The 25407-nt window shown below is 41.3% G+C and overlaps 1 protein-coding gene across 1 annotated transcript in view; it reads right to left on the bottom strand.

Moving 5' to 3' along the window:
- FAM241A (family with sequence similarity 241 member A) overlaps positions 1 to 24899 on the bottom strand; it is a 32261-nt gene extending 7362 nt beyond the window's left edge. The window contains exon 1 of the mRNA XM_030564718.1: positions 24728 to 24899. Coding sequence (XP_030420578.1) covers positions 24728 to 24829 — 102 coding nt within the window. The 5' untranslated portion in view covers positions 24830 to 24899. The remainder of the gene's footprint in view (positions 1 to 24727) is intronic.
- Between the last annotated feature and the right edge of the window lie 508 nt (positions 24900 to 25407).

Genomic DNA, 25407 nt, shown 5'->3' with positions numbered 1-25407 from the left:
TTTAACTAGAATACTAAACAGCATAAAGTTATGTAAATTGTCAATGTTTGTAGGACTGCAGAGTTAGTGAGTGTATATTATCTTTGTTCAAAAATGAACTTTCAAACACTTAGATTATCTGTCACTGTTTTAGACCCTTATTCACGACTGATTGCCACGAGACTATTCACACGGTTAAAGTTAGGTGTGTCTTTAAGTACCTTGCTGAATCAGGCCAGGCCTTTGTGAGTGCTGCCATACCATAACAATGTTTTCAAAAGAGAGGAAAAAAAAAGGTTACTCACCTTCTCGTAACTCTCGTTTTTCGAGAGGTGTTGTTCATGTCCATTCCAATCAGGTGAGTGAGAGTGCCAGTCAGAAGATTTCCCCCCAGCAGTATCCGTCAGGTCAGTCCGGGCCCTACCAACCCGCCACCTTCTCAGTTGCTTTTTGCTGGCAACTCCGATGTGGGTGGGTGGGTGGGTATTGGAATGACATGAACACCACATCTGGAAGAACAACAGTTACGAGAAAGTCAGAGCTGTCCACTAACTGGAGCATTGCTTTACTGAAGGCCGCATTGTCTCTGGCCTGCTGGGTAATAGCATAATTACACAGTGAAAGTATGTATGGAGGAACACGTCGCTGCTCTGCATATTTCCTGGGTTGGGACTTGCGTCAGAAATGCAGCTAAAGAAGCTTGTTCCCTAGTGGAGTGCACTGTGAGCGGAGGGGCAGGCACCTTTGCCAGGTTATAGCATTCACAGATGCAGGACGTAATCAACGAGGAAATCTGTTGGGAGGAGACTGGAAGACCCTTCATCCTGTCTACCACAGCCACAAACAGTTGAATGGACTTCTTAAACAGTTTAGTTCTTTCAGTGTAAAAGGTTAGCGCTCTGTGGACCTCCAATGAGCAAAGCCTCTGTTCTCTGCTGCTCAAGTGCAGCTTAGGATAGAACACAGGGAGGAATATGTCCTGGTTGATGTGAAACTGAGAGAGACAACCTTCGGGAGAAAAGCTGGATGTGGCCTGAGTTGAACCTTGTCCTTATAGAACACGGTGTAAGGGGGCTCTGATGTTAGGGCCTTGAGCTCATATACCCTCCTGACTGAGGTTATCACTACCAGAAGTGCCACCTTGTATGACAAGTAAAGCAGGGAACACATCACCAGCGGTTCAAAGGACAGACCCATCAATTTGGAAAGGATCAGACTGAGGTCCCAGATTGAGGTCCCAGGTTGGGGTCAGTTGCCAGATGAGACCTTTCAGGAAACGGCTGACCATAGGAGTTAGCAAACACCGACCAGCCCTCTGAGCCTGGATGGAAGGCAGAGAGGGCAGCCAAGTGAACCCTTATTGACGACATGGACAAAGATGTGCTTGAGATGGAGAAAGTAGTCCAGTATGAGTGGTATAGAGGTGAGCATCGGGGACAAGTGATGCTGCGCCAACCAGACTGAGAATCTCTTCTACTTGGCAAGGCAGGTAGCCCTGGTGGAGGGTTTCCTATTGCCAAGGAGGACTTGTCTAACTGGGTCCGACCAGGAGAGCTCTGTGGGGTTCAGAGATGGAGTTTCCACGCTGTGAGGTGCAACAACTCGAGGTTCAGGTGCTGCAGATGGCTGTGATCCTGAGTTATTAAGTCCGGGAGGAGTGGCAAGGTAACTGGGGCTTCCGCGGACATTTCCAGGAGAGATGTGTACTAGTGCTGAGGCGGCCAGGCTGGAGCAATCAATATCATTGAAGCCTCTTCCCTCTGTATCTTGAGGAGCACCTTGTGAATGAGAGGGATGGACGGAAACACATATAGGAAACGGCCTCCCCATGGAAGGAGGAACGCATTCGCAATGGAGCCCGGACTGTGATTCAGGAAGGAGCAAAACTATTAGCACTTCCAGTTTTGTTGTGTGGCGAACAGGCCTATCTGGGGAAAGCCCCACCGCTGGAAGATGAAGTTTGCGATGTCTGGGCATAGGGATCACTCACGGCCGTGAAAAGATCTGTTGAGACAGTCTGTCAACTCATTCTATACTCCTGGGAAGTACAACACTTGCAGGAGTATCGAATGGGCTACACAAAGGTCCCATAGCATGAGGGCTTCCTAGCACAGGGGAAAGGAGTGTGCATCCATTTGTTGATATAGAACATTGCCGTGGTGTTGTCTATCATGACTGATACACATAGAATCATATAATGTTAAGGTTGGAAGAGACCTCAGGAGGTCATCTAGTCCAATCCCCTGCTCAAACCAGCAACTAAATCATTCCAGCCAGGGCTCTGTCAAGCTGGGCCTTAAAAACCTCTAAGGATGGAGATTCTACCACCTCCCTAGGTAACCTATTCCAGTGTTTCACCACTCTCTTAGTGAAATAGTGTTTCCTAATATCCAACCTAGACCTCCCCACTGCAACTTGAAACCATTGCTTCTTGTTCTGTCATCTGCCACCACTGAGAACAACCTAGCTCCATTCTGTTTGGAACTCCCCCTCAGGTAGTTAAAGGCTGCTATCAAATCCCCCCTCACTCTTCTCTTCTGCAGACTACAGAACCCAAGTTCCCTCAGCCTCTCCTCATAAGTCATGTGCCCCTTAATTGTTTTCGTTACCCTCCACTGGACTCTCTCCAATTTGTCCACAATCCTTCTGTAGTAGAGGGACCAAAACTGGACACAATACTCCAGGTGTGGCCTCACCAGTGCTGAATAGAGGGGAATAATCACTTCCCTCGATCAGCTGGGCAAGTGCACCTCCTGTATGAAGAGTTGCTCGTGAGAAGGGTTCCTGAAGAGAGACGGAGAAGGTGGGTGGAAGGGAAGAGAACTGGAAGGAGAATCTCCTTTCTACCGTGCGGAGCACCCAGTGGTCTGATGTGATATGGGCCCACACAGGGTAGAAAGGGGACAGTAGGGACGAGAAGTTTAGGCAGGTTGGATCCAGTCCAAGTTCTGGTGTGCCGTCCTCATTCGCACCTTCAAAAGGCCTGCTTCTGGCCAGATGAAGGTTCAGATGGGCCAGAGCTCTGGCCCGAGGATGGGTGCAGCCTCTTCCTGCTGCTCCTATTTCTCCTTTTTGAGCCATCTTGCCGGTTCTGCGGTTGGTAGAACTGCGGAGGAGGCTGTGGCCTAAAATGCCTCCACTGCATGGTAGGGGTGTGGAGGCCCAGCGATTTGAAGGTGGCACTTGAGTCTTTTAGGCTATGTAGCCTTTTATCCATCTTTTTGGAAAACGGAGTCACACCCTCAAAGGGGAGATCCTGGTCTGCTGGACCTTGTTCGGTAGACCAATACTTGGAGCCAGGAGCTCCTTCTCATCGCAATCCCAGTAGACACGGGTGGCCGAGTGGCCGCATCAGCCCTGTCCAGAGTGGCCTGCAGTGAAGCTCGGGAAATGAGCTTGCCCTCCTCCATCAGGGCCAAGATTTCAGCATGGGAGTCCTGTGGCAGCAGCTCAGCAAACTGCCGTTGCCCCGCATGTATTGTAGCAGTACCTGCTGATAATGGCCTGCTGATTAGAAATGCGGAGCTGCAAGCTGTCACTGGAGTAGATCTTTCTACCAAGAAGGTCGAGTCACTATGCCTCCTGACTCTTTTGGGGGGGGGGAGAGGAGAGTTGGTAGCCTTGGCACTCGTGTTGGTTAGCAGCGTCCATGACCAAGAAATCTGGTGGAGGATGGGTATACAAGCGCTCGTAAGCCCCGGGATGGCACAAAATAACATCTTTCATGGTGCTTAGGCGTAGGGGGCAATGAAGCCGGGGTCTGCCATGAGGTTTTTGTGGTTTCGGCAATGGTCTTTATGAAGGGTAGGGCAATATATGCTGGTCCAGAAGGAGTGAGGATATCCACCATTGGATCTGCATCCTCCACTACCTTCTCCGCCTGAATGCCCAGGCCTCGGCCAACCCTCCTCAGCAACTGCTGTAGGAACCTGTTGCGAGGAGAGAGATGGAACCCTTTCCTCTCTTCCAATTCACTGACAGAAAAACGATATTGAAACTCTATGAGAGTTGAAACTTGCCAAGTTTACATACATACAGGGCTGTTCCTACATAAGGGAGAATGGGACCCTCCTATTTTTTCTAAACATACAACAGCTTAGAGTTTTGGTCACCCATATTTTCCAATGGGGAAGCTGGCTTCCATAGTATTGTTCACCGAACTGTCAACATGGATTGATGATACCCTTTACTGTATTTATGAATAACCTTTAAAAATGATTTGTAGTAAATATACATAACTAAATGTAACAATTAACATTTATTTTACTGTGTATTACCTGGGCATATTACTTGGTGTACAGTATTTCCTCTCTGTGGAACAAAATATTATATCATGTCAATACTGTATCATGTCTATTATAGCAATCTGTTGCCTTATTTTCCTCTTTGCCTCCTTGCCCTGTGCTCCTTAATACCTACCAGTTGATAACTTCATCACTCAGTTTCAGTTTTATTCTGTTTCTCAATTTATTAATATTTCAAATTTTGTTTAGCTCTTCAAAAATCTTGGGCTTTGCCGATGGAAATTTCCTTTTGTTCATTATAATGAGCTAATTAGCCTGTCATTTGAACATTTATTGCCAGGTTTGTGTACATATACTGAAAGGTAAGATTGCCTTCACATGTTTATTGCATCAACCAGACAGGCTCCTGTTAACTTCTCTTTGCGTCTTTATCGTGTTCCTATTTAGTTTTTTGTCTATAGAAACACTTCTGCCTTCATATTTTTAAATGACACCACTCTTGACTATCAATATTACAAGAGAGAATCAAACACATTTGCACACTGCTAAAACTCCCCCACCTCAAGTTAGGCAAGGATGTTCAGTAGCGATAAGACAAGACTGAGGAATACATTTTTCTGAACTGATGAGAGGTTTAAAGGGTGAACCTACAAGGCTTGTTTATTTCATTCTTCCAAAGAAATTATTCCACTCCCTTCCATCTTCAGATATTAAGTGTCCTCCCCGTTACCCCAATATTAATCCTTCGGATAGTACATTCAGATAAAAATTAATTAAGCATGGTTACCCCTTTCTCAGCTGGAATTTCTCAATAATTAAGCCTCTTGTGGATAAATGCATATAATGATCTATTCTGCCAGTTATTTCAGAAAAGCTCAAACATATTTAAAATTGTGACCAAAATAACAATCTAGACTAATACTATATTATCTTTATGCAAATAAACACATTTTTTTTAACCAGTAATTATTACATGTTTCTTAGGGCTGAATTACACACAAACTTGCACCTAAATAACTAAATCAGTTTTAATTCACACCTTTTGTCATTTAAGTGAGTCTGTATATGGACACTCTTATTTAAATGTGCTTAACTGAAAAAACCCATTTCGATTCCAAAATGAGAGTGCCAATACACACAGTCTTGCACCAAAACAATAAATTAAAACTAATGTAGTTATTTCTATTAACCTGTGGCAAGTGTGTGTGTGTATATATGTATATTCTATATTTCAAAATCCTAAACTAAAGCAACTTAAGAGCTCATCCCCAAAACATTTAAACGTTACTGGCTATGGGGCAAAAGTAAAGGAATTACCAGTATCTGACTGACTATTTCCCAAAAAACAATTCTCAGTTTCTACCTAGGAAGGTTGCTTGTAAATATACATCCATGTTCAGCACATTGCAGAGATGACATGATATTTTAAAAACAAACATAAAATTCCAGGATCTTCAATACTCTTGCTTCCTTAGTACACTGGATTCTTTTTTTTTTTAAAACACAGACTTTTATTTGCCCAAAGAATGCCAATAATTTTATTCAATGTTAAAAAAGGAAAATCTTCCAGAAATAGTAAAGGGCAGCAACATTAATCTATTAACCAGCATTATTATTTTAACCACTTCCACCATTTTCTGCCATGACAAATAATTCCATTGCCATTTCCCTTATGACTTTATAGCGATCATTCTCCATTTTAAATATAAGAACTGTTGCCAAATACTTAGAGAAAAAAATTCCTAAATATTTAATCCACTCCACTGAATACAGCACTATCATTTTGAGCATATAGGCCCCAATCCTGAAAGATTTAAGCATGTGCTCAACTTCAGTGGAACTATTCAGAGTACATAAAGTTAAGAATATGCGTGAGCCTTTTGAGGATTAGAGCTTTACTGACTTGAATCTAATCCCGAAAGTAATGCCAGTGGAAAATCAGAGAAAGAACCAACAAAGAACAGCCAAACCTCCTAAAAAACCAATTTGTACACTGTAGTTTATTGAACTCTCTTTTGTCTTTTATTGTAGAAACAATATTCACAGTGGTAGAATATACTCACAAAGGCTGCTGTGGTTATCCAACATCTCACCTTGCTTCAGCATTTAATTACCTAAAAAACCTGTTTATTGCTAGTAACTGAGCCTCACAATTACATTTTCACCATTTGATAACACTCTCTTTCCTAAAACCTGTATATTTCTATGTCAAGTTTTAAAATAGGATCTTAATTATAGACATAACTATCAGCTCAGTCGATGATTTATTTTTGCAGTTGCTTATCTCTAGGGAACAGAAGAACACTATAAAAACATGCTGTTAAAATATTTTAGGACATTTTCATATATTGGCACACCCAGTAATCCAGGTAAGGTCTGTCAAACGCTTTTGAAGAATTAGCATAATTTTTTGCTTTGTGCTCTCTACAGATACTAATCTAACCTGGTGGCAGTGATCAACTGTATAAAAACAGCCTGCATTAAATGTTCAAAAGCACCTATATGGTTTAGGAGCATAAGTCCCATTTCAAAAGTGATTTAGGAATTTAAGAGGCTATGGGCTTGTCTAAAGGAACAATTAATTCATGGCAGGCTGAGGTGTAAATCTACCCCTCATGAGCTTGCCATGCACTAAGTGTCCATGTAGACCCTGCTACCAAATACTAAAAGTTTCCTAGTGTGCTTTGATGTAACCTGCTTTGAAGTGGGAGGGGCTTAGCACAAATCCCACTGATTTACAATAGGTCGTGTGCTGCTAAATCACTAAGTTACTTTTGAAAATCTCCCCCTTATCTAATTAGCTATTCTGAAATTGCTTTAAATAAAGACTAATATAGGTAGGTGAAGATCGTACAATGATTAAATTAGAACACTTAACCTTGCTGTCACAAATGTGCTTGCTTTTCAAACTAGAATGTCCATACATCTTTGTATCTGCTCAGTACAAAATATAATTTAAAGCCTCACTACATTTTACTTGGGGCAAGTTTGACATGCCATTCACAGACTTGCAAAACTGCCTGTGGTCTATTTTCAAGAAAGCACATGACAACTTTGTGGTTTACATACGGTTAGTAGGCAACATACTGTTTCTAACTAAAATGGTCTCTCTTCCCACCACCTCATCCTGAATAGGGACCCAATGATGATAATCATTTTAGCCACTTAAAAAGTCAATATCATATATTAGATCACGTTATAGCACATTAAAACATGATAAATTCCCAAATAAAATTTATGTATAAAAATCCCACTGTGAAATAGTATGATTCAAGCAACATTAAAACAAGATCGAGGAAACTTAGCTCTGAATTTTTACTTCTAAATAATTTAGAACAGATTACTGTATAAATCTAAGGATAACAACATTATTTGCAAATATCTCTTTTCCAAGGCCCAATTCTGTAAGGTGCTGCATGACCTCTGTTCCTATTGAAGTTATTACGGGTGCAGTCACGTCACAGGGAGTTCCAATGATACTACTTGCAGAGTAACGCACTACTCATAAGTAAGGATGGAAGAACTGGACTTACAGGAAATATATAACTTTTCAGGCTCAGGAAGTTCGTTCTTTCTACTGCACATTGCAGGGTGGAGTATGTTAATATAGAGGGGCTCTCATTTTTCACTTTCTGTTATCTACAAAACAAGTTTGCTAAAGGGTGTCAACAATGAACAGAAGAGAAAGCAGATGAATTAAGATAACTAACTTCATCAGAGTATTGCAGCAATGATTATGGTTGATATTACAGTTTTAGTATAAGTTCCTGTTTACAGACATTTAAGTTTCTGAAGAAACACGATCTGGTCCAACCTGTACCACATCTGTTCTTAGTTTAAAAATTACTGTTTGTATGGGGAAAAACCATAAGTTATTGAGCTTGGTGCAGGAATTACTGGGTGAAATTCAATGGAATTCTTGTGCAAGTCAGACTAGGTGATTATGGCCTTAAAGTCTATGAAATAAAACTTGATTCAGCCATTTTTAAGTTACCGGATTATTTCGAAACAAATCAAAACAAAAATATCCCAAGATTTTGCATGCTTTAAGAGATTTTAACTGCACTTTTGTGTGCTCAGATTTCAGACAGATAGGTTATTTTAAAAAAATCTCACCACAGAGTGAGTGTCCCACAACAGCAGAAGAGTTGAACTGACTAGAATTCTATCAGTTTCACTCTTCCATTCTTGTTAGTACAACCTCAGCATCATCTGAAGGAGCAGTAGAAGAAGTGTGAATTCCCTTAGTGGGGGAATGTCTAAAAACATAGACTCTAGGACTGGAAGGGACCTCGAGAGGTCATCGAGTCCAGTCCCCTGCCCTCATGGCAGGACCAAATACTGTCTAGACCATCCCTAATAGACATTTATCTAACCTACTCTTAAATATCTCCAGAGATGGAGATTCCACAGCTTCCCTAGGCAATCTATTCCAGTGTTTAACTACCCTGACAGTTAGGAACTTTTTCCTAATGTCCAACCTAAATCTCCCTTGCTGCAGTTTAAGCCCATTGCTTCTTGTTCTATCATTGGAGGCTAAGGTGAACAAGTTTTCTCCCTCCTCCTGATGACACCCTTTTAGATACCTGAAAACTTCTATCATGTCCCCTCTCAGTCTTCTCTTTTCCAAACTAAACAAACCCAGTTCCTTCAGCCTTCCTTCATAGGTCATGTTCTCAAGACCTTTAATCATTCTTGTTGCTCTTCTCTGGACCCTCTCCAATTTCTCCACATCTTTCCTGAAATGCGGTGCCCAGAACTGGACACAATACTCCAGTTGAGGCCTAACCAGCGCAGAGTAAAGCGGAAGAATGACTTCTCGTGTCTTGTTTACAACACACCTGTTAATGCATCCCAGAATCACATTTGCTTTTTTTGCAACAGTATCACACTGTTGACTCATATTAAGCTTGTGGTCCACTATGACCCCTAGATCTCTTTCTGCCATATTCCTTCCTAGACAGTCTCTTCCCATTCTGTATGTGTGAAACTGATTGTTCCTTCCTAAGTGGAGCACTTTGCATTTATCTTTATTGAACTTCATCCTGTTTACCTCAGACCATTTCTCCAATTTGTCCAGATCATTTTGAATTTTGACCCTGTCCTCCAAAGCAGTTGCAATCCCTCCCAGTTTGGTATCGTCCGCAAACTTAATAAGCGTACTTTCTATGCCAACATCTAAATCGTTGATGAAGATATTGAACAGAGCTGGTCCCAAAACAGACCCCTGCGGAACCCCACTTGTTATACCTTTCCAGCAGGATTGGGAGCCATTAATAACTACTCTCTGAGTACGTTTATCCAGCCAGTTATGCACCTACCTTATAGTAGCCCCATCTAAATTGTACTTTCCTAGTTTATCTATAAGAATATCATGCGAGACCGTATCAAATGCCTTACTAAAGTCTAGGTATATCACATCCACCGCTTCTCCCTTATCCACAAGGCTCGTTATCCTATCATATAGTGGTGTGAGAAAATGTGAGATTCCCATAAACTTTGGGGAATTTAAAACCACTGTATTTTTAAGGTTAGGGAGAAAATGCAAAACTTAGAACTAGGGGTTGTGGAAGAAGGAAGAGAAAGGATAGAGGGGGTTAAAAAAAAAGGGAGGGGGGACTGCCACTGAGTAATGGGAAAAAATTATTTCCACCAGAAACAACAGCTCGTCAGGTTACAGACAAGAAGCAATATCTCCAGAATAGCTGATTCAACTATCAAGACATGGCATAAGCCATAAAAAAGGACAAGTCACATGCACAAAGTTACCAAAAGAAAGAAATAATGGAAAGAATAGCATATTTAAGATTATCACCACATTCACCTTAAATGTGTGTGTGTGTGGGGGGGGGCGAAGCTTTGAATTTAAATTTGAATTGATATTTAATAATAAATGTCTAAAAGGCACAAGAAAAAAGAAAAAAAAGTTGGTATCATTAAATGACAGCATGGGGGGGGGGGAGCACGACCACAAATTTTTCCTGCAGTTTCTAGCATTCACATAATCCAGTGCTAATTTTATCTCACTCAGGGTTATTTTCGCATCAAGAAGCAGTGTGTATGGCATGCATACTTAAATGTCAAAAAATGCCTATGAAACTTGACCTTTCAGCTTTATATTTATTTGCTGAAAAATACTCAACAAAACACAGGCAGTTCTAAAGATGTAACAAAGCAGGGTCTCTAGAAAATACAAGGTAAAATGAAGTTCTTAAGTCTAAATCTGACCAAAATTACCAGAAAACAGATTACGAAAGCAGATGTTAGAGATATTCATGAAGGAATCAATCATGAGCACCTTCACCTCCCACGGAAGGACCCAAAGTATGTAACCAGGCTACGTATTCAGAGTAACACAACAATCAAGGCTGGGAAACAGAATCCTAAGCACAAACACGTAATGGATATTTGCTGGATATGCAGCTGCTAATACAACACATGGAGGAGTAGAATACCCAACTATCCATGCACTCAGAGTAATCTGCTGGATAGATCAAGATGGTGGTTTGACTAGATTGTGATCCCATTTGCCACATATACCCCTTTGACAATCGCTTGGGCTACCTACATATAACCTCTGTCTGCATTCCTGCAGACTACCTCCACTGAGATCTGCTCTGTGCCATGCATAGGCACTCTGCCTCCTAATGCTGTGTGTTCTCAAATCAGAGCAGTTCTGCTGTTTCTTAAGTTTTCCACTGCCCTGGGGAGGGTCAGGATTTCAACCTGTTTCCAAACATAACTTTGAATAACAACAACAAAATAATAAAATATTATTACTTATTATTATTTTACTTGGTTAAACACAACAGGATTTGGCTCAGAGTTAACCAGAAAGGATATTTTTGCTTTTCTTATTTTCCTCCCTCTTATCGTTAAGTTAGAACAGAGCATCATACAGGAAATGTGGTAACCTTTCATCAAATGTTGGGTTTTATGAAAGTTTGGATCATATTTACCCAAAATACTTTACAAAACCAATCTTGCTATTCACCAACCACAGGAACATACCCTATAATGAATTCACATGCACAACTCCCATTGCATTTCACTGAAGTTTATTTAACATGCAGATTGATGGCAGAATGCAGCCCGCAGCCTCAAAAACTGATATTAGTGCCCTTGACCTTGCAGTTCTAAGTGACAATATAGATTTGAAATTCAGACAATAGAATACTGCACAGAAAAACAGTAAACATCTCAACTGCTTTGGGCAAAATGACCAGGTTCACTTCCCTAGAACAATGTTTATTCTTCTGCATATAAATTAAAAGGCTAATAGATGGAAAGCAAATGAGGAACAGTTAAACAGTGCTTGCAGATAGAACAAACAATGAGAAATATGAGAAACAAAAATGTCCTGTATAGGAAAGATTTATTTTCTAAATTTAAACAGGGAATTTCAACAAAGCACATGTTGTGGTATTAGCACAGAATGGTATCTGGGTCCAGTATACATCACAGCAAAAATACATAAACATCTTTCATATTTTGAAAATGAGTATGTTTTTTAAAAAATGAGAGACTTTCTTGAGCTCACTATGAAAACCATCATATCTTAGTTAGACTACCTCCCTGCTGATGCCACATTTGATAACAAATGCCAACAAGATCATCATCATCAGCAATAAGCTTCAAAATGCCAGGAGAAGTTTTAAATACATTTTGTATTAATGTGTTTCCTGCCTTGGATACTTAAGTTCTCTATCCATATAACAGGTACAACCCTGACAAAAGTATTGTAACCTTCCATACATCCACAAATGCGCTTCAGCCCTAACCTGGACAGAACACTAAGAGCAAGAATATAGTTCATTTTCCATGTTGATTCAAATTCTTGGCCTCTCTGTGTGTGGATCTGTTTTTAGGACAGAGACCTAAATTGTCCTCCAATATCTAATAATTTGCCTCTGCACATAGCATGATCATGGTCTCTTAACTCGACTGACTCTCAGCTTTGGAATTCACTTCCCTTGGTATGAAATAACCAGAATTTGCTGATGTTAGAGAATGCTGCAAATTTCATCTATTTCCTCTGCCTTTTAGCCAAGGGGAAATGAATCTAGTTGGTAATATTTGGTGTGAGCTATTTTATGTTTTAAAATATCCTTTTTGTTAGCCTTGTTTTGCTATGCTGGATTAGCTGAAAAGTTTGCTGATTGTTTTTGTATAGATTTTGCTTTAAAATTTGTTAAGGAACCAAGAGTTTAGTATTTGGGCTTTTAATTTACATATAATTCAAAAGAAATAAGATATAAGGGCCTGAACAACCAGAAATAGAATCTGAGTAGAAATAAGTGACTTGTTTTTATAGAAGGAGAAACAACAGCAAACAAGAATATGCGTGTAAGGCTGACCAAAGAGATAAGGAATAAACTAGCAAACAATGAAAAGAAAAGCAACTGCTATGTAAAAGATGTATTCAGCTGTTATGGCAACTAAAGTTCAAAAACGATGATGCAAACCATAGGAAAAAAGAAATCTAAGAGTACTGCCTCAAGTTGTTATGGCAACTGAAATCTCAGCACAGCAACCAAGTGAACTCTATCCACAAGTTTTATTTCCTGCGCATTCAGATTTGTGAAATAGTAGACTATAATGAACTTAGATCAAAATAATATTTTATGAAAACACAAAGATAGACCTGCCCAGCCCACCCTATGATTTATCATCATGTTGCATCACATAAAACATTAAAATAAGGCAAAAAACAAAACACAGGAAATTTTAAGACAGCAAGAAGGAAAACCATTTTAGAAGTTGTGCTCTATGTTTCTCTTTCAGGTGCATCTTCTTTCTCTTTCGAACTATACTAAGATGCCTCTATTGCTATTAGAAATTTATCCCATCCATATTATTTTGTATATACAATATTTGACTTCAGTCCCTTTTGTGCCTGTCCTTTCTTTATGAAGCCTTTTCTTGTATTTAAACATCTCCAAATATGCTTGAGGCATTTAATCACCTTAGGATTTTCTTTTTCTTTTAGCGATGTCCCCTTCAAAAAATCAAGTCAACTTTACACAGCAGCACTCTAAGCTAAAGAAAAGAATTACAATTAAGCACATATGTATCCTGGCATTGATCTATTCTCAAATTCAAATTATAGAAGAACAATGGACAACTTCTCCTTAAGTGTATGGAAAAAGCTATAATATGCAGAAGTGTACTACAAAAGTGAACAGAACATGTTAATACTTAGCACGCTATTCAGTTGTGAGGGGAAAAAAATCTCTCTGCAGTAAACATTGTGCGGCTACAATCACTGAAACCTTGTTGAGGAAGCTACAGAGCACCGCATTACTGTATACATGGCAGCCTCTTCAGCAGGGAGTCAAGACAGTCATAGATACAGCAAACTTATTTGAGACTACTACAGCCGCAGATGAAGCCTCCACTCTGTTGCAGCTGTCCCTCTGTATGCTTAGGAATCTACTGAAATGTACATACCCCACACTTAGGTGTTCATATATTTTTAAAATAACTTGCTACCCATTTTTTTCTATAGTAAATTGAAATATATCCAAAACAACGCTCCAGATTTAAAATACCCTTTAAGCACTTGAGACCAAAAAAAAAAAAAAAAGTGATATTTAAAAAAAAAAAAAATTTCAGAGAAGGGAGAAATTATACTGGACTACTGTCTGGAAAACTGTTTAATATATAAAGGCCCAGTTCTGCCCTCAGATATACTTGAAGTACAACTGTCTACTATTACAGTTACACTGATATAGTTTAGAGCAAATCTGGGCTATAACCTACTGTCCGTAATTTCCAATATGTAATGCTGTATAAGTTCTAGTGAATGGGTGAGGTGAATTCCCCCTTTTCTCTGCCACTGCTGAATCCCATTTTAAGAATAAGTAATCAGGACACTAGAACTTCGGTACAAATTATGTAAAATTAAGTAGCATTCAATTAGTGGAAAATATGTATGAGGATATATCAATTTCACCAATTTTCCAGTGCCATAATTCTGTCTATGGCATAAAAGCCAAGAAATCAAGGTCCTCTGTTGACTGAAAGACCCCTTTGAAGGATTTTAGCCTTCGACCCTTTAATCAAAAACAACTTTAAAATGTTTATTGGAAATGTTCCAGTCAAAACTTTTAAAAGATGTCTGACTAGATATAGTATTAATTGGGCAGAGAGATAAACCCATACACTGCAGACGAGAAAGAGAGAGACTGTTAGGTTTTATATTTAACTGGGTCTGGAATAAACCAGAAAATAGTACTTGAGGCAACAGAATTTCTATACTTAAGGGTAAAAGTTTGCTTCTGAAAACACACTGATCCTCCAGTAGTTTATGATTTAAATGATGTGGTCATTGCCTCTGGTAGAGAGAGGAAAACTATCAGTGCCCATTGATCCTACAGTTTTGTGAATGATGAAATGTCTAAGAGTGGCTGACACAACACTGGCCTCTGTCAAGTTGACCTGAGTTGGAGACAGCAAGATAAGAGTGAACTTAAAACATCAGATACCTATAAAATAGCCTGGAAGGCAGAAGTTGCCAGTGCTGGTATCATGCAAAGGCAAAATGTAGAGGCCACATCTCTAGTTACTGAAATTATCCTCTTTGACTTAGCTTCTGTTCTTTCCATATTGGAAAAATACTTGTAGCATAGCTTGTTGAAATCTTCTTTAAAAATTTCAGAGCTTCAAAACCTAAATAGGCTGACCAAATAATCGCTGCGTTTATAATCTGAAATCTCTCTGCCTCTAAAAAAAAAGTTCTTCAAGGAAAACACCAAGAAGAAACATGCTTTTGGGAATAAAATACTGTTAAAAAAATGACATGCTAAATTTGGTACAGTTGTGTGCCTGGACCAGTTAACCACTTTATGTGCATAAATGCCACACATTAATTCTTGCATCTACATCACGTACCATGTTTGAGAGGAAGTGAGATTTTTGGCTTAGCTATCTGGATAGCTGAGGAAACTCAGGCTTGTGATCATGCGGCTGAGCTAAAGGAGAAGCCACCTACACCTCATTATACTTAACCAAGGTTGAAAATCCTGGCCTCAGTGAGGTCAATGGGAATTTTGCCATTGATTTCAATGGGATCAGAATTTTATCCCAGGTATGTTAGTGAGGGAAGACTTTAAACCTGGACTACTCTAAGCAGAGACAAAGAGTTTTTGGTACAATCTGCATGACATACTTTTTTCCCCCTTTTACAAAGCAGTATTTTTCCGGTTTGATGATAAAAGACTTGCAGAATCTACAGCTCTTAATGTAGGTTTTAGTAAGCCCACATGATGCCTGCCAATCTGTAACACTTCTGGCAGTAACAGGCATTTATAGTTCAATGCTAGTTAACAATGCTAAGTTGGTTTGCTATCCTCATCTTTTCTCTTATACAATACATACATAACATGACATTGTGGGAAAGATTTTTCATATGTTTGTTCACTATAACAAGCAAAATAGCTATAGTAAAAGAGTGGGTTCACCCTGCCTTGTTTATTCTAGGTTAAGCTATTTCCCTTGAGTTATTGTGTCCAAACAATGGGCAGATATCCCCTGATGCAATGTTCCACCACTAGGCGTTAGAGGCTAAACACTCTGGTCTTTCTTAGGCAAGGTCTACACTAGGGGGTGGGGTAGGTGGTAGGGGTGTTGACCTAAGATACGCAACCTCAGTTACGCAAATAGAGTAGCTGAAGTTGACGTATCTTAGGTTGATTTACCTCGCCGTGAGGACGGTGGCGAGTCGACTGCTGCTGCTCCCCCATCGACTACACTGCCGCCTCTCGCTGCGGGGGAGTTCCACAGTCGACGGCAGAGCAATTGGGGATCGATTTTATCGTGTATACACTAGACGCAATAAATCGACCCCGATAGATCGATCACTACCAGCCAATTAAACCCGATCCGGCAGGTAGTGTAGATGTACCCTCAGAGTGCATGGTGGAGCGTCTACCAAAACCTACTTGAATTTTGCACTTGCTCTCAAACTAAATAACTCCCATGATTCCTCTCCTAGCACCCCATAATTCATCTGTTTTTGCGACCCAGCACCATTTTTGAACTGCTATCAGGCAGCAGCAGGAACACTGCTAAGTGCTATAAGTCCTATTTCTTGTTCAACCAGTTGCAAAGAGGAACAAGTTTTTTTACATTTATAGGAGATAATGCTACCCTCTTCTTATTTACAAATGTCACCAGAAAGTGAGAACAGGCATTTGCATGGCACTTTTGTAGCTGCCAGATATGCCAAACATTTGTATGCCCCTGCATGCTTTGGCCATCATTCCAAAGGACATGCTTCCATGCTGATGATGCCCATTAAAAAAATAATGCTTTAATTAAACTTGTGACTGAACTCCTCAGGGGAGAACTGTATGATCCTTGCTCTATTTTACCTGCATTCTGACATATATTTCATGTTATAGCAGTCTCAGATGATGACACAGCATGTTATTCATTTTAGGAACACTTCTGTGGCATATTTGACAAAACGCAAAGAAGGTACCACTGTGAGATTTCTAGATAGCTACAGCACTCAACCCAAGGACTAAGAATCTGACATGCCTTCCAAAATCTGAGGGGGATGAAGTGCAGAGGATGCTTTCAGAAGTCTTAAAAGAGCAACACTCCGATGCGGAAACTACAAAACACAAATGACCAAAAAAGAAAATCAACCTTTTGCTGGCGGTATCTGATTCAGATAATGAAAATGAACATGTGTTTGTCTGCACTGCTTTGTACTGTTATCGAGCAGAACCCATCATCAGCATGGACGCATGTGCCCTGGAATCGTGGTTGAAGCATGAAGGGACATATGAATCTTTAGCACACCTGGCACATAAATATCTTGCGACGACAGCTACAACAGTGCCATGAGGACGCCTGTTCTCACTTTCAGGTGACATTGCAAACAAAAAGTGGGCAGCATTATCTCCTGCAAACTTATACAAACTTTTTTGAGCTGAACAAGAAGTATGACTGAGTGGACTTGCATTATCTAAAATTTTACATTGTTTTATTTTTCAATGCATTTTTTGTACATATTCCTACATTTGTCAGTTCAACTTTCATGATAAAGAGATTGCACTACAGTACTTGTATTAGGTGAATTTGAAAATACTATTTCTTTTGTTTTTTACAAATACTTGTAATAAAAAAATAATTATAAAGTGAGCATGTTACACTTTATATTGTGTTGTAACTGAAATCAATATATTTGAAAATGTAGAAAACATCCAAAAACATTTAAATAAATGATGATCTATTAATCACGATTCATTTTTTTAATTGCACGATTATTCACGATTAACTTTTTTAATCGCTTGACATCCCTACTAATAATCTGGTAAAGGCTAACCTATTTTATGGAATGGGATAGGGAAATAAAACGAGTTTCAGTTTCGTTAGGTTCTATGGGTCCATTAATACTATGGAACAATGCATTTTAATAACAATCAGTATTTAGTATGCAAGGAAATTAACATGTGAGATCATTGGTTCTCAAGTATGAAAATTACCTATCTCCAGTATTTCTGAGGGAGGTAAATCCTCTATCACCTCCATACACAAAATGCATATGCCAATTATGAAATACAATATGTGGATGGGAAAGACTGCTTTCTGGAACCCTGCAGTGCTTACTTTACTCCCAAGAACACGAGAGTAGATTACCCTTATTTCAGCGTACATAATTACAAAGGATATTAGTCATAAAATTATCCCAGCCCCTTTTTAAATCCAGTCATAGCAGTAATTATCTATGATCTCCTGCAACAACGAATTTCGCAGTGTGACTATACATTACTCGAAATGGCATTTTGTTTTATTCTTTTTAAGTTTACCTGTCATTAATTTCACTAAGTGAGCCCTTACTGCTATCATCTTATTAACAGGCTTAAAATAGAATTTTGAAGTCCAAGGGTTCGGGATTTCTTAAACAGACTGATATCCCAACGAAAAGAGAGTACCATTACTCAATGGGAAGATAAATATTAAAGGACCTTATGACTGAAACAATTAGAGGAAGTTTTAGGAATAATAATTACTAAAGAGAAAGTGTATTATTTTAGCACAAAACCATTAGATATGACCCTACACAGGTTGGGTCTGTTCCAAGGAGATGTGGAAAAACATGGTGAGGTGATGAGGCCCAGAGCCTGGGCCAACTAAAAGCTTTCATGAAGGCTTTGGGCCAAAATTTGCTCTCATATACAACTGGTTTTAGTCCAGTGTAACTCTCCTGAAGTCAGTGGATTTACACCACTGTAAATGAGCAGAATCTCGCCACTTATTTCTCCTTTTGCAGCATGGAGCCTCCTCTCTTCTTTAAATAGCACAGCAAGATTTGCTTTTAAGACAGGAAAATGGAACATAGGAAAACATATGTCAACAGCTTATTCCTGAACTATACAGGACTTCATGGTCATTTGATGAACTAGGCTGTGAGAATAAACAGGACAACATAATTAGGCAGCTATCGATGCTTCAGTTTGATCTCCTTAGAACAGGGGTGGGCAAACTACGGCACTCCAGATGGGGAGCAGGGTCGAAGGCCGTTCTGCGCAGCTTCCGAAAGCAGCGGCATGAACCCCCTCTGGCTCCTATGCGTATGGGAAGTCAGGGTCTGCTCCACCACGCTGCCCCACAGCTCCCATCAGCCAGGGACCACCAATTCAGAAAGGGGAACTACACAAAAATGAGGTGGTTAAACGGTGCCAAAAGTGAAATCGCTGCAAGCTGTGTGGAAACTTTTTAAAGACACCATAATAGAGGCTCAATTTAAATGTATACCCCAAATTTGAAAACATAGTAAGAAAACAAAAAAAGAGCTACCATGGCTAAACAACACAGTAAAATAAGCAGTGAGAAGCAAAAAGGCATCCTTTAAAAAGTGGAAGTTAAATCCTAGTGAGGAAAATAGAAAGGAGCATAAACACTGGCAAATGAAGTGTAAAAATACGATTGGGAAGGCCAAAAATGATTTGAGGAACAGTTAGCCAAAGACTCAAAAAGTAATAGCAATTTTTTTTTTTAAAGTACATCAGAACCAGGAAGCCTGCTAAACAACCAGTGGGGCCACTGGATGATCAAGGTGCTAAAGGAGCACTCAAGGATGATAAGGCCATTGCGGAAAAACTTAAATGAATTCTTTGCATAGGTCATCATTGCTGAGGATGTGACAGAGATTCCGAAACATGAGCCATTCTTTTTAGGTGACAGATCTGAGGAACTGTACCAGATTGAGGTATGAGAGGAGGTTTTGGAACAAATTGATAAATTAAACAGCAATAAGTCACCAGGACTAGATGCTATTCACCCAAGAGTTCTGAAGGAATTCAAATGTGAAACTGCAGAACTACTAACTGCCATGTACATTGGCCAAACCGAACAGTCTCTACGCAAAAGAATAAATGGACACAAATCTGACATCAGAAATCATAACATTCAAAAACCAGTGGGAGAACACTTCAACCTCTCTAACCACTCAGTGACAGGCTTGAAGGTGGCAGTTTTGCAACAAAAAAAACTTCAAAAACAGACTCCAAAGAGAGACTGCTGAACTCTAATTAATATGCAAATTAGACACAATTAACTCAGGCCTAAACAGAGACTGGGAATGGTTGGGTCATTACACTAATTGAATCTATTTCCCTATGTTAAGTTCTCATACCTTCTATGGGTCATCTCAATTATCACTTCAAAAGTTTTTTTTTCCCTCCTGCTGATGATAGCTCATCTCAATTGATTAGACTCTTCCTGTTGGTATGCGTACTTCCACCTTTTCATGTTCTCTGTATGTATAAATATCTCCTGTCTGTGTGTTCCATTCTATGCATCTGAAGAACTGAGCTGTAGCTCACGAAAGCTCATGCTGAAATAAATTTGTTAGTCTCTAAGGTGCCACAAGTACTCCTGTTCTTTTTGCGGATACAGACTAAACCGGCTGCTACTCTGATAACTGTAGTCTGTAACTTATCGTTTAAATCAGCTTCTGTACAAGATGACTGGAGGATAGCTAATGTGACGCCAAATTTTAAAAAGGGCTCCAGAGGTGATCCTGGCAATTACTGGCACATAAACCTGACTTCTGTACTGGGCAAACTGGTTGAAACTATAATAAAGAATAATATTGTCAGACATACAGAGGAACATAATTTGTCGAGGAAGAGTCAACATGGTTTTGGTAAAGGGAAATCATGCCTCAACAATCTACTAGAATTCTTTGGGGGGATCAACAAGCACGTGGACTAAGGGAATCCAGTAGATATAGTGTACTTAGATTTCTGTACTTAGTGTACAGAAAGCATTTGAAGGTCCCTCAACGAAGGCTGTTAAGCAAAGTAAGCTATCATGGGATAAGAGGGAAGGTCCTCTCATGGATTGGTAACTGGTTGAACGTTAGGAAACAAAGGGTAGGAATAAACAGTTTTCAGAATGGAGAGCGGTAAATAGTGGTGTCCCCCAAGGGTCTGTACTGGGACCAGTCCTATGCAACATATTCATAAATGATCTGGAAAAAGGGATAAACAGTGAGGTGGCAAAATTTGCAGATGATACAAAACTATTCAAGATAGTTTAGACCCAGGCAGACTGTGAAAAGCTACAAAAGGATCTCTCAGAATTGGATGACTGGGCAACAAAATGGCAGATGAAATTTAATGTTGATAAATACAAAGTAATGCACATTGGAAAGCATAATCCCAACTACACATATAAAATGATGGGGTCTAAATTAGCTGTTACCGCTCAAGAAAGAGATCTTGAAGTCACTGTGGATAGTTCTCTGAAAATATCCACTCAATGTGCAACGGCAGTCAAAAAAGCGAATAGAATGCTGGAATAATTAAGAAAGGGATAGATAGTAGGACAGAAAATATCATGTTGCCTCTATATAAATCCATGGTACGCCCACATCTTGAATACTGTGTGCAGATGTGGTCACCCCATCTCAAAAAAGATATATTGGAATTGGAAAAGATTCAGAAAAGGGCAACAAAAATAATTAGGGCTATGGAACGGCTTCCGTGTGAAGAGAGATTAATAAGACTGGGATTTCAGATTGGAAAAGAGACAGCTAAGGGGAGATATGATTGAGGTCTATAAAATCATGACTGGTGTAGAGAAAGTAGATAAGGAAGTGTTGTTTACTGCCTCTCATAACTCAAGAACTAGGGGTCACCAAATTAACAGGCAGTCTTAAAACAAATAAAAGGAAGTATTTCTCCACTGCATGCACAGTCAACCTCCGGAACCCTTGCCGGAGGATGCTGTGAAGGCCAAGACTATAACAGGGTTCAAAAAAGAACTAGATAAATTCATGGTGGATAGATCCATCAATGGCTATTAGCCAGGATGGGCAGGAATGATGTCCATAACTCTGTTTGCCAGAAGCTTGGAATGAGCAATGGAATGGATCACTTGATGATTACTTGTTCTGTTCATTCCCTCTGGGACACCTGGCATTGGACACTGTCGGAAGACAGGATACTAGGCTAGATGGACCTTTGGTCTGACCCAGTAGGGCCGCTCTTAAGTAAATACAAATATATTCATAATATTGTAAATGTGTAATGAACACTGTTCTTTGCTTGAATCATCTGCAGAGCCTGCAACCAAACATTTTGCCACTATGTAAAATGTGATTATTAGGGCACTACCAAATTTAAAGCCAATGCTATGAAATGTCAGATGTAAACATCTGAAAATGTGAAATGCACTGATTTTAAATCCTGGTGGTCATGAAACTGAACAAAACAGACCCTGAATTTGGTAGGGCACTAGTGTTTACCCACTGTGAAAGTAACTTTAAACAAAAATGAAAATAGCCAGTCTGTTTTCATTGGCTAGTTGACTGAAATATATAATGTCCCTAAGTGATACTAAATGCATAACCTGTGCAAACAAACTAACTAGTTAAATTCTTATAATTATTCAGTTTTCATAAACCCCATGTTATTAGAGACAAGGTGGGTGAGTAGTTACCATTTATGATAAACAATCTGTTCTACCCTGTGTTAGTAGTGTTGCACTAAATAGGTTTCCCAGACCTGAAGAGTTCTGTGCAAGATTCAAAGTCTCTCTCTTACCAACAGAAGCTGCTCTGATAAAAGATATTACCTCACCTACCTTCTCTCTTTAATATCCTGAGACAACTTGGCTACAATACTGCATACTACATTGCTATTAACAGATGAAAGGACATTTTAAAAAGTCCTTTTAATTAACTGGGGCAACTCAACCAAATATTGATGTGAGACTGTTTTCTGAAGTGCACCACTTTGTTTTAAAGGGTTTTGTTAGCAGGACCTAAATCTAAAGTCAGCAGCAGACCTAAGTCTAAAGCCTCCATTCCATTAGCACAGAACTCTGCATTCAGGTGGGTATGCACTAGTAGAGCCTGATGCAGGATTGGAACCATTGTGAAGGTAATAATTATTCTAAACATTCCTCCTCACCAAATCTGATTTCTCTTATTAAGGGGGTGGGGGAAACAATGCCACCTCACCACAGAAGTGATTATAACTATTAGAGGGCATAATAAATTTTACTGTACTATGTAACTGCATTTTATGAAGGGCTGTTGTTGACCATGATTAACAATGGGTTAAAAATCTGCAGTCCTATAAAATACAATTTGAGTTGTTCGTTATAAGTTCGTTATAATAAGCAGTTGCATAATCATCTTTTACCTCAATATAAAGAATGAATTTCAAGTAGATCATCTATTTTTTTTTAAATAGTAGTTTATCAATATACACTTACTGCCTCTCATGCGCTTTGTATTATTGTAATGTCTTTTTGAGTCTTCAATGTATTTGGTTGCTCCTCAACTGTCTCCTGCAGTTCAGACCAGTCCCAAACTGAAATTGCTAACTGAGGAAGTTGTGTGCAAGGCTGCAGAAACCGCAGAAAATTGATTTTGATGGCTTACACAATACAATAACTATACTTTTTTTTTTTTAATGTTCCATATTCTAAAGCTGGATACTATTAAATCTCATTTGCAGTTTTCCTGCTTAAGATGGAGTGACTGAAGATCTTTTTGAGATAGAGAGATAAAAAGTGAAGAATCTGATATAATTCATACATCTTCAGGGGAGATACCAAAATCTTGACACCTCTTAAATAACTAGCCCCAGCTCATCAAGAAGGTCCCACATCCTCTCCACTTGAAAACCTGGACAGCAGGTATCTCCTTGGCATTGGACATCGCAACCTGCCTGCTCCTGGACAGTGCGGGTTCTCATGGCCAGCCATTCCCCTGGTGTGCAGTCTGGCGACCGTAGCACCCAACACACCCACCAGTTTGCTAGCCCTGCACCGTGCAGTCGCTCCTATCCAAAGGTCTTGAGGCACAGCTGCTCACTGCTTCGCCACAGAGCCCACTGCTCTGCCTCTAGGTCAGGGGCAGGCAACCTATGGCATGGGTGCCGAAGGCAGCATGCAAGCTGATTTTCAGTGGCACTCACACTGCCTGGGTCCTGGCCACAGGTCTAGGGGGCTCTGCATTTTAATTTAATTTTACATGAAGCTTCTTAAACTTTTTAAAAACCTTATTTACTTTACATACAACAATAGTTTAGTTTTATATTATAGACTTATAGAAAGAGGCCTTCTAAAAACGTTAAAATGTATTACTGGTACATGAAGCCTTAAATTAGAGTGAATAAATGAAGACTCAACACAGCACTTCCGAAAGGTTGCCGACCCCTGTTCTAGGTGCTCCCTGCTGTACCCACCCCCTTCACTTGGGAAGGGGCGGTGCAGAGGCCATATACCCTGGTGGCCAGGCACTCGGGTTACATCACCCCATGCCCCTGGGTGGGACGTGCCCCCTCCCTGCTACAGCCGTGCACGGGGTGACCCTGCTGGGTCTGTCTGTGCCCGGTGCTGCACTTGTTGCTGGGGGAAAGTGGAGAGAGACACCAACCAGCACCAGGGTTAGCCCCGGGTACAGCCCCCCCCCCCCACAAGGCACTGCCAAGTCCCCCGGCCCCGGGGTACAGCCCCCCCCAAGGCAATGCCCCCTACCCCCGGCCCAGCCCCCCCAGTACAGCCCCCACCATAGTGCTGGGGGGCGCTGCTATCCTTCCCCATGGTGCTGCCCCCTCCCTCCGCCCCGGGTACAGCCTCCCCCATGGCGCTGCCCCCCTTCCCCTGCCCTGTGTGCCGTCCTCCCCCCCAATGGCACTGTCCCCCCTGCGCCGGATACAGCCCCTCCCCAATGGCGCTGCCCACTCCCCCCGCCCTGGGTACACCACCCCCCACGGCGCTGGGGGGGGCTCTGCCACCCGCCCCGGGTACACCGCCCCCCCACGGCGCTGGGGGGGGGGCTCTGCCACCAGCCCCGGGTACACCACCCCCCACGGCGCTGGGGGGGCTCTGCCACCCGCCCCGGGTACACCGCCCCCCCACGGCGCTGGGGGAAGAGGCTAGCGGCTGCTGTCTCTGTTAGCAGCTGGTGCCTGTTGCTCTGGGGCGCGGCTGCCCTGCCCTGTCCCCGAGGCGGGGAAGGTGAAACTGACCCGCTCCTCTGGCTGCCGGTGTCTGTGCCGGGCTCCGGCAGCTTCCGCGTCCCCATCGCACCCGCAGTCTCCGGGCGGCAGCAGCCCGGCCATGGAGCCCATTCCCCTCCGACACCTCCCGGGGGCAGCCTGGCCCTCGCCGCCGCCGCCTCCTCTGCCCCAGCGGGGGCGAGCCCCAGCCGCACAATGCCCGCCGCGGCCGCTGCCTGGCAGGGCGGGTCTGTGCGGTCACGGGGTCCGGGGGAGGCGGCTCGCGCCAGCACGGGGTGAGGAAGGGCGTGGGGCCGGGACTGTGGGGCTGGCTCTCTGCCTGCGTGAGGCAGAGCGGAGGCAGCACGTGTCTGCGGGCTGGAGGACCCAGCCTGGGTGTGCGTCTGGCTGAGAGACGGGAGCCGGGGCGTGTGTGTAATTTTTATATTTCAGTACTGCCAGTAGGGCAGAGCGCCAGAGCCCGTCTCTGCGGGATCGAGCTAGCTCCTACTGACTTCAGGGGAAGCTATTCACCTCCTACTCTAGGGGAGAATGAGGCCCTGACAGTCAGAATTTAATATAGTGTAATCTGAATGCCCCCCTGGACACTGAGAGTATTTTATTTTTCTTGTCACAGTTGTAATGCTCTACCCTAGATTTCCCAAACTGTAGTCCACACACTGCTGCTGGTGGCAGCCACCAGATCATAT

Source organism: Gopherus evgoodei, chromosome 5, assembly GCF_007399415.2.
Source record: "Gopherus evgoodei ecotype Sinaloan lineage chromosome 5, rGopEvg1_v1.p, whole genome shotgun sequence".
Classification (NCBI taxonomy): domain Eukaryota; kingdom Metazoa; phylum Chordata; order Testudines; family Testudinidae; genus Gopherus; species Gopherus evgoodei.
This window is presented reverse-complemented; position numbering and strand designations above follow the sequence as displayed.